The sequence below is a fragment of the Ursus arctos genome, unplaced genomic scaffold (assembly GCF_023065955.2).
Source record: "Ursus arctos isolate Adak ecotype North America unplaced genomic scaffold, UrsArc2.0 scaffold_12, whole genome shotgun sequence".
NCBI classification, from domain to species: domain Eukaryota; kingdom Metazoa; phylum Chordata; class Mammalia; order Carnivora; family Ursidae; genus Ursus; species Ursus arctos.
The window spans coordinates 20,995,982-21,010,681 of NW_026622786.1; the positions used below are offsets into that span (position 1 = coordinate 20,995,982).

General features: G+C 35.1%; 1 protein-coding gene and 1 pseudogene across 1 annotated transcript in view; both read left to right on the plus strand.

The window, feature by feature from the left end:
• Window positions 1-14,700, plus strand: part of COL11A1 (collagen type XI alpha 1 chain) — a 561,059-nt gene that overhangs the window by 380,926 nt on the left and 165,433 nt on the right. Inside the window, exon 11 of the mRNA XM_057310420.1 lies at window positions 14,381-14,548. Within this exon, the coding sequence (XP_057166403.1) occupies window positions 14,381-14,548 (168 nt within the window). The remainder of the gene's footprint in view (window positions 1-14,380; window positions 14,549-14,700) is intronic.
• On the plus strand, window positions 523-1,257 carry LOC113254334 (superoxide dismutase [Mn], mitochondrial-like; annotated as a pseudogene).

Sequence of the window (14,700 nt, forward strand, 5' to 3'; positions counted from 1 at the left end):
TGTCCTAGAACACACTATTCTCTTTCCTTGGAATATCTGTTCCTTTCTCATCCATCTAGCAAATGTTTTCTCCTACTTCAAGATTTAGATCAGGCTTCATATCTCCAGGCAGATAGAATAGTAAGATCTAACACTAAATGCGCGCTTATTATTACGTGCCAGGTCCTGTTGTTAGCACTTCTCACATAGAATCTTATTTCATTCTGAAAATTGCCCCGGAAATAAGCTAATATTAAAATATACATTTTTTTAAGATTTTATTTATTTATTTGACACAGAGAGAGAGAGAGAGAGTATAAGCAGGGGGAGCGGCAGAGGGAGAGGGAGAAACAGACTCTCCGCTAAGCAGGGACCTCAATGTGGGGCTTGATCCCAGGACCCTGAGGTCATGACCTAAGCCAAAGGCAGATGCTTAACCGACTGAGCCACCCAGGCGCCCATAAAATATACATTTTACCCATGAAGGAGCTGAAAAAAGGTGAAGTTAATTATCGTGCCTCAAGTCACACAGCTTCTATGTGATAGACCCAGGATTTGGACCTAGACAATCTTGTTTCAGAGCCTGTGCTTTTGATCGTTTGTCCATGCTTACTTTATTGTGTGTTATAATGTTTCCACACAGCCTTCCTGGCTTATGATTATAATGCCCTGGGGCCTGACATTAATGGACAAATCATGCAACTGCACCACAGTAAGCTTCATGTCAATTGTGTGAATAACTTGAATGCCACCAAGGAGAAATATAGAGGACTTGGCAAATGGCAGTGTTATAATTCACATAGTTCTTCAGCCTGCATTAAGGTTCAGTGGTGGAGGCCATAGCACTCTTACCATTTTAAGAGCAAACCTAAGCCCTAATGATGGTGGAGAACATTAAAGGCTGTTGCAGGAAGCCCGGAAATGTTACCTTGTTTCCTCTGACTTATTTCAGGAGAAATTGACACGTATCTGTTAGCATTCAAGGTTCAGACTGGGGTTGGCTTGGTTTCATTAAGTAATAAGGACACTTACAAATTGCTGCCTGTTCTAATTAGGATCCGTTTCAAGGAACCACAGGTCTTAGTCCACTTTGGGAGAATGATATATGGTAGTATGCTTATTACCTTCAGTATAAAAGTGTCAGATCTGATTACCTAAAAGCTGTTTGGAATGTAATCACCTGGGAGAATGTAACTAAAAGATACACAGTTTGCTAAAAAAGATATATCATAATTTTAAAAAAATTATTCATTTATCTGTTAGTCTTCGCATAGGAGTTCCTGGGGGGTAATGACTATGAATTAGTTTTATTTCTGTCCTCAGGGTCTACCCAGATGCCAGAATGCACAGTATATGATATAGTCACTATTTAGATTATAAATTGTCTTCTTAACTTTGCCCAGTGGACTGGAACACGGTTAAATCTAGTTAACTTGGGAGTGGTGTGAAGTGACCTACTCATGTCTTGTCGTTAGCAGTAATTAGATCCCTCCCTTTTTCTCTGCTAGTGAGTGAATTGGGATATCCCTCTAGCTTTCCTAATTTGGAGAACAGTTTTTGCACATTCTCTTCAAAGACACTTCTAAATATTTGAAGGTACTCATTGCCTATATTACCTCTAAAATTGTAGTTTGCTTTAACCTAGTAATCTGATAGAGAAAAACACCATATGAAACGGTATTTTTGTTTTGGCAGCAAAATAAATCATCATTTCACTGTCTGCTGATGAGCAAGAGAGTTTAAGCCAAGAGTGGTATCAATCTGTTAAAGTAATAATTGGGAAAATTCCAATCATGTGTTCATTTTGAAGCTTTCATCTGTTTTGTATGCTATTAGGGATTTCTGATTTTGCTTAATAGCTATTAGAAAGAGTAGCCTATCTATATTTATTGCTTTATGATTATTTTAATAAACTAATTCTAGAAACTAATTTGCATATTATACATATATTATAATTATTATATTATGAAGTACCAGCTTTAAGCAAGAAGTATATAAAGTTTCCAGTGCTTAATAAGAGACAGTAGTTGCAGAATTGTTTTAGAAGAATGTTATGTATTTTTTATATTCTATTCCTATCCATTGTATATTTTAGTTACACTAAAATCATTAAGACAGGTATCTTTATCTGTTTAGTGTGTCCCAAGCACATAGAACAGAGCCTGTTACATAGTTAGTATTTGATAAATCTTTGTTGAATGAAGTGAAAGTGTTGGTTGAAGCTCTGATAAATTGCTTTTCAATAATCTAACAATCTGAGATATGATATAAGGTTATATATATATCAGTTATTGCCTGTGTCTGCAGAAGTGTATCGAACAGATTTTTGTTGGTGTAGTTGTCATTTCCTGAAAATGTCAATATCTGCAAGCTATGATCTCCACCTTGAACACTTCCAAACCACTTACCATTGCTTTTTTAGGATTTAGATATTATCTCCTAAAGGAATACCTCTTCTCAACTGTAAAGACTGAGGTAGTTGACCTTGCATAACATTCTGAAGCACACTAAACTTACTCCAAACCTGAATACTTACCACAGAATATTTTTGATGCTAAAATGAAAACAGGGAATGCATCTTTTTCATCTATGTAAGAAATTCTGCCTTCTAGCACTATATCTGGAGCAGAATAGATGGCCAATAAATGTTTATCATATGAATTAATGACCTCATAAGCAAGGGATTATACTAGAGTCAAGAAGACAGAGGTAGTCAGCCTTGGCTTGCTATCACAATCATTTCCAGTCCCATCTCTGTGGATTTTGATTGAGTAGATTTTGTATAGAATCCAAGCATAGGTGCTTTATAAAGCTTCACAGATCATTTTGATGCATATCCAAAGGTTTATGAATCTTTTGTAACAAGAAATAAATGCACAGAAAAATGGGAATGTGTCTAGCTTGTATAACAGGGCCCTGGAAGTCAAGTAAAAGGTTATTTATCTGCTGTGTGCAAATCACTTGATAAATACCCAATTACCCAATAGCAGTGACTCTGGAGAAAAAGATTTGGATAGATAACTGATTATGATAGAGATCATGCTTTTTTTTTAATCCTTCTCTCCATAGCATGTAATTAACTAAATGCCAACAAATATTGCTTTTCTCAACATTAATGTCAAATGCTTGTATTGACACTATAATTTAAGTTTTATAATAAACATTTTAATAGCTTTGGCCACTTGTAAATCAGATATGCCAAGCTTTTTAAGTATCACACTCTCAACTGGCATTTGTTCTTTCCTTCAACATCCTGAGTTGTGATATTACTTCTGCTTTCAATTTTCAGTTCATAGAAGCTTTTTATGATACAAGAAAGTTCAGGACTGAGGCTGTTCAATAACCATGAAAATTAAATGACTCTCTTCTAGGTGCAATCAGTGTTAGGTGCCCTGACTACAAAGACAGGATGCCAGTGTCTATTACACATACATGGGGTATGTGTGTTATCAGGAGAGTGCTGGGGTTAGGAGAATGGGCTAGGGCCACATAACACAAGACTGTATAGATATATTTTTTCTGCATAGCACAGAATCATGTGACTAATTAAAACATACAAGAGGCTGCTAAGTTGGCAGAGTCAGTATAGACATTGGTATCTATCCATACTAGGTGGTTCCCCTTGATTGCAACCACTGGATCTTCTGACAAATAACCAGGGAACGGGGGTCATGCTGCTTTTTCTGGAATAGCCAACCCACTGTAAAGTCACCTGGGGTTCCCCAAGATAATTAGTACATTTAAGTCACACTTGATACAGGGTTATGGCCACTATGGACTTGAAAAAAATGTATGAATGAATAATCTTCCTGTTTTATAAGGAAGTACATTAAACAAAATGTATACACAGATTTATAAAATCTGTTATAAGACAAAGATGTAGCCTAACATTTTAAACCTTAAATGTAATCGTTCTTGTTATTACCCAACTTGTAGCATGTTTTAGGACACAAATTATAAGTAGAGTTGTTTGTTTGTTTCTGAGGATTCATATATTGGCCCAAGATCTCTATGTTGATTATTTGAGAGAATAAAATATGTATTATAATCATTTTTAAGTCATAATGATTTCTTTCACAGAAAGTTGTATCAAATAGAGTTTTAAAATAAGTGTAATGACTAATTATAGCTTTAAATAATGTTAATAGGCTGTCAACTCCCAAAGTTTTATTTCTATCACATATCTTTTCCCTGAATTCCAGACTCATATACTCAACTGCCTGTTCAGCCATTTCCAGTGGAATGTATTAAATCATCTCAAAATTAGCATACTCAAAATTGAATTGTAGAACCTTCCTGAAACCTGTTCCGCTCACAATCTTCCCATCTCAGCTGATGATCAGTCATGATGTTCGAACTAAAATATTTGGAGTAGCTTTGACTCCTTTTCTCTCATACTCCATTTCCAACCCATCAGCAACCCTGTCTGCTACATTCAGAATATATCCAGAATCTGACCTAGTACTTTATCTTTCAGTCCAGGATTGCAAAACTGACAAAATTTTACACCTCAAGGATTGCAGTTGTTTCTTCTGCACTCCCTTCCACTCTAGTGTCCCCATAGTGTGTTCTCAAGGCAGCAGCCACAGTGGTTTGGAACATTTGTTGGTTCGTGTTACTCCTCTCCCTTAACTTTCAGTAGTTTTCTGTCTCACTTGGAGTACAATCTAAACTCATTGAACATCCCACAGGACCTATACAGTCTGCCTCCAAACTGCCTCCCCTTTACTTCTCTGGCCTCATCTCTTATACCACTTTTATTTCCTGTGCAGGAGACCTGAATGTCTCCTTGCATTTCCTCCAACTCCTCCCGTTTGTGGCAACTCCTATCTCTGGATCTTTGCACTTGTAATTCCTTTAGCTTAGAATGCTGTGCTGTCAAAATATCAGGATAGAGAAGCCTCTTATGCCTTGCTAGACTGCTCAAACATTATTTTCTTATTGAGGCCTTTCTTGTCTTTCCTATTTGATACTAAAATCCATGCCTCCTCAACCCTCATTTAGGATTTATTTTTCTTTTTAGTACTCTTCAAATATTTGTGATTTGTAAAAAGTAATGACTTATTTAAATTAAAGGTGAAGATTTTATGTTAAGGCATTCTATCAGGTGTAGAATTAGATATTTTTGAAGTACAAGGAGTACAAATATTGCCGTAAAGTATTTGGGCAGCTTCTAGACCATTTTTAATTCACATGATTGCCATAGCTTTTAATTTTATTTTTCATATTTAGACATAGTCAAAGTGACACTTAAATTCCACATAGAAAAGTATTTTACTTATTTGATGAATGTCATGCACACCGATTCAGTTGTTGTAAGAGATTATAGTTGTAGAGAAATGGTAATGGGATTTTGTTTAGCTGGTTTAACAGGGCAATAATGTGGGACTTGTGGTTACTTAAAAAGTAGATGGGAGATGTTTACAGGTAAAGACATAAAAAGCAACTACAGATTAAATATTGTTAAGGAAATGTACATACATAGTGATATTCAAAGTAAAATTTATTTGTTATTTCCAATCAGTACTAAATATCAGCTAGGATCACAGGGTCTACACATTTCTCTCAACCACTGGGTAGGTCATAATTGGAATAAACAGTCAATGGTGGGATGTGGATACAATGGATTGTGGTGGGAGCCACAATTTTTCCCTTACTTCTACTTCAGAATATTTCACTGTGTATTTCTTTTACCCTGATCTTTCCAATCTTGAATTTAACCAGGTAACTGACTTTTTAAAGCTGGTATTTTCATGGGATTGTAAGGAAGTACATTTATATTTGGTCTTTGGGTGTCTGTTTTCTGAAATGGTATTACCATTAGGCTTGTTAGGTACCTTGGTGTTGCTGATTAACTATAAAATTCCTGAAACTACAGGCTACTCTTTTATACATGTCTTTGTCCATGTTATTCTCAATTTGATGCTATTCTTGGTTTGAGTATCAAATATCCGGTTTTTGCAAGATACCCATCAAACACTTGAACCTTGAGATACTTATATTTATTTTATTCTTTTTTATCCTGAAGGGACATATACTCTCCAAACATAGGTTTAAAATGACAAAACGTATAAGTTTATTATAGAATCCCTTGGAGATAAAATGAACTCTAAACACTTCCCATGCCCAGGGGGGTTTAATGTAAATTCTACAACTATAATCTTATAAGCTTAAAATTTATTAATGTATTCAAGCAGTTTGTTTCTACCATTTTATATTTTCTTTGAGAACAAAGAATAGATTACAGAATATAGACAAAAAGTCTAATCGTTTCAGCTACAAAGAGTTGTATTGGTGCATAGGAAACTTATGTGATTTCTATTGACATTATTTATGCCACATAGTCACTTAAAGATGAACTTTCATACTTTTTGTTTTTTAAATATGGAAGAATTTAGGTCAATATGTTTTAATTTTTTAATACTTCATGTTTGTGATACAAGATTGGCATATAGCATATATGTGTTTGAAATAAATGAAGAAATAGTATCAGAGAAAAGGCACTAAATATTAGTTTTTTTAAAGATTTATTTATTATATATAGAGAGAGAACACATGAGTTGAGGGGAGGGGCAGAGAGAAAGAACCTCAAGCAAACTCTCTGTGCTGAGCACGGAGCCTTATATGGTGGGCTTGATTCCATAACCCTGAGATCATGACCTGAGTGGAAATCAAGAGTTGGATCCTTAACCAACTGAGCCACTTAGGCATCCCTAAAATATCAGGTTTTTTTTAATTCTTAATAAATAACTCACATCACGGTTGCTTTATTTAATCTAGAGATATGTTAACATCTATCCAATACAAAGAGAAATTACTAAAGGGGGAAAATGCTAATGATAGCATATGAATGTCAAGCTTTGCTATAGGGCAGTAATGAAACAGTGAACATGAAGATGCAGATTCAAGACTTATTAGATTGCATATGCTGCCAAAGTTCCAGGCAATGTCATGGAGTTGTACGTACTTGGGATAACCTAAGAATGTGCTGGAGAGATTGGTCAACACTATATAATTTTCATGGACTATATCTGATGGACCTTTAGCGATGGAAACCTGTTTAGTCTTCTGTTCTTCTGTAAAGAGATTTCCCAAAGTAGTCAGGGGAAATGGGTAGCAAGAATCAAGTTAATTATAACTCTGGGGGAAACAGGTGATGCTCACTGGAACTATTAAAGATGTTCCAAAAGGTTGAAAATTTAAGGACATAGTGCTTTTAGATATTCTTTTTACTGAGTTATTACTATGTGTTGGGCACTAGCCTCAGAGGTTATAATGCCTTATTTTATTTAATTCTCAAAATGAGGCTAAGTTGAAGAACTAAGTCACAGAGGAGGTGAGTAGGTTACCCAAAGTCACACAGATAATCCGTGCTTGGACTAGAAGTTGAATTAGAAGTTGGGCAAACTTGGATTAGAAGTGGGCAGTTCTAATAGTAGAAATGGAGTTATTAACTGTTGCCTATTCACTTGTCATATTCACTTGTCATATCCTATCCTAAGGAATCCATGTTAGACTCTAGTAAGAGCTCTCGTGATTTTAAAATATAGCAAGGTATTGATAACAGTTAAAATATAATAATAGTCACTTCTCTCTCATTTTTTCTTTTGTCAGCCCTACATTCCACCGCCACATAAACGCAGTAGCACTCCTGGTTTTTGATATTTATCTAGAGCAGTGAAACATTTCATGACTGGGTGGGAGATTTTTTTTAAAGATTTTATTTATTTATTTGAGAGAGTGAGTGCGAATGGGGGAGGATCAGAGGGAGAGGGACAAGCAGACTCCCTCTGGGCTTAGAGCCTGGGGCCTGGTGTGGGGCTGGATCTCATCACCCCGAGATCACGACCTAGCCGAAGCCAAGAGTGAGACACTAAAATGACAGCCACCCAGGTGCCCCAGAAGATGGTTTATAACTTTCTGTGTTTTAACTTACTTTTATTTCTCCCTATAATGACATGTTTCATATGTGGCCTCTGATGTAAGGTACAAGGTGAAGATAAGTGACTCCCTAGAAATGGGAAAGCATCTACTTTATTAAGGCTACTTAAGAACTGGGTTCTTGCCACACTTGAATCAAATGGAAACAATCAGACTTGGGAAGATCTTTAAGGTGCTGCTTATAAAGGCCATTTCTAACACTCATTTTCCTGCCGAGACTGGTGGGAAAGAAACTCTGGCTCTGAGGCAGGATGTAGCTGCTCATTGATTCATGTATTCATTCATTTATTAAACATATCTCTATTGATTATTTACTATGTGTCAGCTGCTATGTTATTTATGAATACTACAGTGAACATCAATAGTGCTGATGTTTGCTGTCAAAGGGTTTACAGTCTATCAGGGGAGGCAGACATCAAACAATAAATTACAAGCTTAGCAGAGAGAGAAGGAGGGAAATTAGGTGGTATGAGTCTGTAACAGGGAGTTTAGACACACACTGTGCCTAAGTGAAAATTAGATAATTAAGCAAGCAAACAAAATAGGATGTGGAGTTATCCAAGGGGGATATAAGGTACTTGGGATCATATGAGTGGGTCACAGAACCCAGCGTGGGAAAGATAAGTAATGATTTCCTGAAGGAAGTCATGATTAGGTTGAGATCAAAAGGTTGATTAGGTCTCAGTTCACCTGGCTTTAATCCTGGTTACCCATTAGATTCATCTAGAAAACTTCTAAACCATGAAGGCCTGCCCTCCCCCACTCCCTTCATTCTAATTATAAGTTCTTACACAGGACCCAGGCATTCTTATGTTGGAAAAGTTCTCCGTGAGATTCTAATGACAGTTAGGATTGAAAACAGTCAACTATCCTTAGCCAATTGAGAAGGGATTGAAAAATTCCCAATAAAGGGAGCACAGTATATTTTAGAAACTAAGAGAAGTTTATTTCAGCTGGAGCATTACATTTGGGGTTGGAGAAATAGATAGGAGTTAGTGTAATGTTTCACTTGGAGACTGTGGCTGTGAAAATCCATAGTGGAGATCTGATTTTTCTCAAGAGGTCCTCAGCAGCTATGATGCACATCTAAATTTATTCAGTGTTGATGTCTTGTCAGGCAACCATGATTACTTTCATTTCCTTGTACACTGTATGTCTTGTATCTGTGCTGCCTATCTGATATTTCTGTCACCCTCCTCTTAGCTTATAAACTTCTACCTATCCTTTAGGACTCAGCTTAAAAGAAACCACATGTTAGATATTTCAGCCTTTGTGAGCCATACGATGTCTAATCACTGTGACACAACTGTGTCGTAGGGCAAAAGGAGCTATGGACAATATATAAATGAATGGGTGTGGCTATAGTCTAATACAGATATTATTTGTGGATGCTGAAATTTAAATTTCATATAACTTCTGTATGTCACCAAATATTATGCTTCTTTTAAGTTTTAACCATGTAAATTACAAAATAGTCAGCAAGGGCTTAACTCATAGGCATAGTTGTCCCTCCCACTGTTCTAAGGCACTGTCAGAAATACCAACTCACAAAAATTCTTTTAGATAAATATTTTTTTATTATTTTCATTTTACAGATGTAGAAACTGAGGCACAAAGCAGTCTAAATCACACAGATGCTAAGTACAGCGATGGGATTCGGAATCATTCCAGCTCTTCCATGCTACGTATTGGTGTCGTTTACTCCTTATTGGTCATGGGAATGTGTGAAGAAGTTTAAAGGAAGAATTAATTAGAGATGAAACAATCAAAACATTATGAGACTTTAGTTCAGTAATCCATGGGGACACTGAAAGCAACAGAGGGAAAGGATTAAAGACCTGGGACAGACTAATCAGTGAATGAGTCAGGGTGTTCAAGAGATCAGCAGAACATAATAGAAAAGACATATTAGGCCCTTGAAAATTTTTGTTTTAAGATAAAAGACCCCTTTGGGCTTCAGAGAAAGTTGCTTCTAGTATTTTCGCATTATCGTGTTTCATGTTCAGTATTTTATATAGCTCGTGTTGTAGGTGGGTTCTCTTCTAGTTTGGGAAAAAGTCAAGTATAGCTAAATAATTAAACCCAAATGCGAAAAGTGCTATAGTAGAGGGGAGTATATGGAACCCAGCTTTGGGAGATAGGAAATGCTTGCCGGAACAGACGACACATCACTTATATCCTGTTGTCCTCAGGTGAAGTGGAGCTAAATGTTTCAGATAGGGAAAATAGGATTTATAAAGGCCCAGAGGCAGGAGAAAGAAGATGGGGGAGGGGTTCTGGGCAGTCTAAGTTCAGTATAACTAGAGCACTGAGTGAGGACGGAGTTAGGGGAAATGACAATGAAAAAAAAAATGGTGGAGGTGCAGTTGGGGTGATATCCGGAAGACAAATGGGTGTGTTCAGGCCTTCACGATTTTCTGTGCGGGGTTTGTGCATACCCTCTGGAAATTCGTGGGTTCACTGGAGGGATTTAAGCAACAAAGTGACATAAAGCCTGGAGTTTTGGAAGTTTGCTCAAGTTGTGGTGTGCAGACTGATGAGAAGAGACGTGGAATCCAGTTAAATGGCTATTGGACTAATGCACTGGGCTCTGATAGCTTATTCTCCCATATAATAAACTATAACAGTATGTAGTAAAAGGCAGGAAAAATACTGTTGAACAAAATATCATACTAATTGGATACATCTGAAATTCTTTTCATGGTTTGTGGCATCAGCTATTGGCAACATGGAAATGATTCCAATATTAAGGGCATTTAAGAATTGCTTTGAATATGGAAATTTCGCTTTTTTAGATGTATCAAGCTACAACAATTACTGCTTTTAATCTTTAAACAGTTGCAGTTCAGTTAATAAAAAATGAAGAATAACTTCCCTATGTGTGTAAATGTATGTGTGTATGTATAAAGTCAGAATCCGTATTAGAAGAATTTGTTAAATGCTGCAATTATGAGATCAAATAACAGGCAGATTTCAAAGTGGTTTAATTTATTATTTACTTTATTTGAAGGAAAAAAACTTTAAAACTTGATTGACTAAGTTTTACATTTTTATAACTTGATATGCTTTTCTAGAAAAAGAAAAAACGTAGTTGAAATCTTTACTTTGTGTCCCTATTTTTTAATTGCTTTTTGAAGAACGAATTATTGCATATAATGTGTCTCTACAAAGCATTTTGTGAGGTTTTAAAAATAGAGCCCTTATTTTGAATCCTGTAGAGGGAATGTGTTTTTATCACATTACTTTCAAAGTAGGAAGAAACAAATGTGGCAAAATCTGTGCTCTTGGAAAAGGTCATCCTGTGAAATGATATTCTGTTGAGAAGGGACGTGTTGTTTATTTTATGTATTTACCTATGAGCAGTTGGGACCATGACCATTGGACTGTGTCCTTTTCTTCATAGAATTACAGCCTTCATAGCTGTGCTCATGTCAGTCCTTGAGTCTCCACCCTGATGTGCTTTTGCTAATAGCCTCAGAGCAAGAAGATAAGATAAAATAAGCAGATAAGATGCTGTGACTTTTAGAAACAGCCTCCTTCAGAGTCATTTATTCCTTGAAACATAAATTGAGTGTAATTTAAAGCAAATATAAACATCAGGAATCAATTAGCTGTCTCAAGATAATTTTAGGATATTATATTTACATTTTAAGTTTCTTTTACAGGGTTTTTATTTACGGGGTATAGCAGTGAAGGTGGCAAAGTGGAAAGAGCCTGGATTTGGTATTTGCCCAGATCTTAGGAGTGTCCTCAGTTTGCTTTCTGGTTCTCAATTCCTTCCTCTGTACAGTGTGGATCAGAACACCTGCCCTGCAAAGCTTAGTGACTAGCACATACTAGGCTTTCTAGACCAGGGAAGCCATTATAGTTATTACTTTCTTTTTGTACTTTATGATAAGAAAAGAAGAAAGTTAAGAATGGTCAGGGGTTCCTATTGGCCTGAAAAAATTGACCATCACAAGTAGGACTCCTGCGAAAAGGTTCTTGAAGGCTGTGATTCTTTTAAATATTCCAAGGCTGAACTAGAGAGGATCATATGTGATAGAGTTGATCCTTTTGAAATGTCTGATTTCCATAAAGAAAAGTTGTATTTTCTTTTTAATAATTTGGAACCATGTGTACTATACTGGATAGTATGTTGATTTTTATTAAGAGGCTTGATGAAATAGGTAGACAGAGTATTGTTAAAGCAAAGTATACTTGTTATACTCTAAACGGAAACACGTAAAGCTTCATCCACATATATTTGTACATATGGAAGTCAATACACCTAAATCTTAATTAACTAAGGAAAGGACCAGATATACATTGGTCACAAGCACTCATTCATTCATTCATGCATTCTATAATGAATGGATAGTTATTGTAAAAAATATTAGTTGAAATTATACTTTTCACAGAACAGCATCCTCTATAGAATGTGATAAATTGTGATCGTATTTTCCAATTCTAAAATCAATCCCTTTTCCATTCTCATTAAGTCGTCCCAGAAACAGTATATTTTGAAATTTGATGGCAATTCTGTTGTTGTTGTTTTTTAACTAACAACTGAACTTTTCAAATTAATAATATTGGTTCACTTTCAGGCAGATTTGATCTCTTTTCTTTCTGAAATGGAATCTAAATACTTGCAGTAAGACTTATGCCTCAGACATGCTCAGTAATACAAGGGCCAGCACATTGCCTTCTCTGAATATTTTTATTTTTGAATAAGGAGAAAAAATCAAGAGAATATAGGTATATTGAGTGATATGGAGTCTAAAGTCTGTTTTTGTAACAATGCTTACACCACATGACTAATGTTTTGGCTTGCTTAGTGAATTAAGTGGATATTAAGTTGTGGATCAGGGAATTTGATGGTCTAAAACATTGTCCTTTTATGTCTGTTTTATTTCATATAGTGTAATGTTTTGAAGGTTCATCCATGTGGTAGCATGTATGAGAACGTCATTGCTGTTTGTGACTGAATCCTATTCCATTGTATGCGTGTACTGCATTTTGTTACTCTGTTCATATATTGATAGAAATTTGGGTTGTTTCCACCTTTTGGCTATTGTGAATAACGTTTCGGTGAACATTGGCACATAGTTATCTGTTTAAGTGCCAGCTTTCAATTCTTTTGGGTATATATCTAGGAGTAGAATTGCTTGGTCATATGGTAATTCTATGTTCAGTGTTCTGAGGAATATTATATGATTCCACTTATATGAAATTTCTAGAATAGTCAACTTCACAGAGACAAAGTATTATTATCAGTTTCCAGAGCCTGGGCAGAGGTGGTGAATAGGGAGTTATCACTCAGTGGTTACAGTTTCTGTTTTGGGTGATAAAAATGTTTTGGAAGTACATAGTGGTGATGGTTGCACAGCATTGTGAATGTAATTTTGCTGCTAAATTGTACATAAAATGGTTAAAACGGCAAATTTTTTGTTGTATGTATTTTACTACAATTAAAAAAGTGAATAGTATAATATACCAAAATCAATTAATTATACACTTTAAATGGGTGAATTACTTGGCATATGAATTATATTCCAATGAAGCCCTTTGAAACATCAAGTTTATCCAAAGGGATTATACTTTATTACACTTTTATCGAAACTCTCCAGGGACTTTCAATCTGAATCATAAAGCATGAAGCATGTCCATGAAGATACTCTGGCAAATTTAGAGAGTAAAAATCAACAAATTATATATAGATACATATACCCATGCGCAGACACACAGATACACATACATACACAGTACACACTATTTACACATGCTGTATGCTTATATATAATTTGTTAATAACTAACATAGGAATGCATTCAAGACAAGAGCGTTATGTTTTGTTACCTATTCTTTTTAACAACCTATAACTTCTTTGTGTATACAGTATGGCTTATTAATTACACATTTTACAATAATTATGTATAACATTCATTGTGAATTTGAACCTTCAAAATCACCTTTATTTAGATTATGAATAGTTAAATAATAAATCTATTAGAAATTAATGGAATATGTCCAGATGCTGGTTTTCACTTTAATTCCAAATAATGCAATTACTTAGAATGATTAAAGACTTTATAAATTGTAATTGAAATGCATCAGACAGGTTGTAAATTCACATATATTCAATTATATATTATATATATTACATTACATATATATATAAAATATATATATTATGTATATTTGATCTTAAATCTACATATCCCCCCCACATGAATATCTTCTGTTTGCTTTTCCATAGTTTAATTCTTGATTTGAGATATTTTGTATTTGAGAATTTTATAGTTTGTAATTTATCTGCTGTCCCACTCCTCAATATCCCGCCCAAATATTAAAGAAACGTGGCAAGTGATGGATTTAAGAAGTAGAACAACAAACTATCTTATCTGTTAAAAATACTCATTTTTATATTAGACTATTTGTTCAATCTTTTTTTTTTTTTTTACTTTTCACTTATTTTCAGCTGCTCCAGTTGATGTACTAAAAGCTCTAGATTTTCACAACTCTCCAGAGGGAATATCAAAAACAACGGGCTTTTGCACAAACAGAAAGAATTCACAAGGTTCGGATACTGCTTACAGAGTTTCAAAGCAAGCACAACTCAGTGCTCCAACAAAACAGTTATTTACAGGTATGTTCACTTTATTACTACAACTATTACTAATTTGCAAATTATTATTGTTTCTTTTTATCATGCTGTATAATGGACAGTTATTGGCGCAGATATAATTCTTTCATATATGGGACACCAAATACATTGTGGTCACTAAGGTGACTTAATGA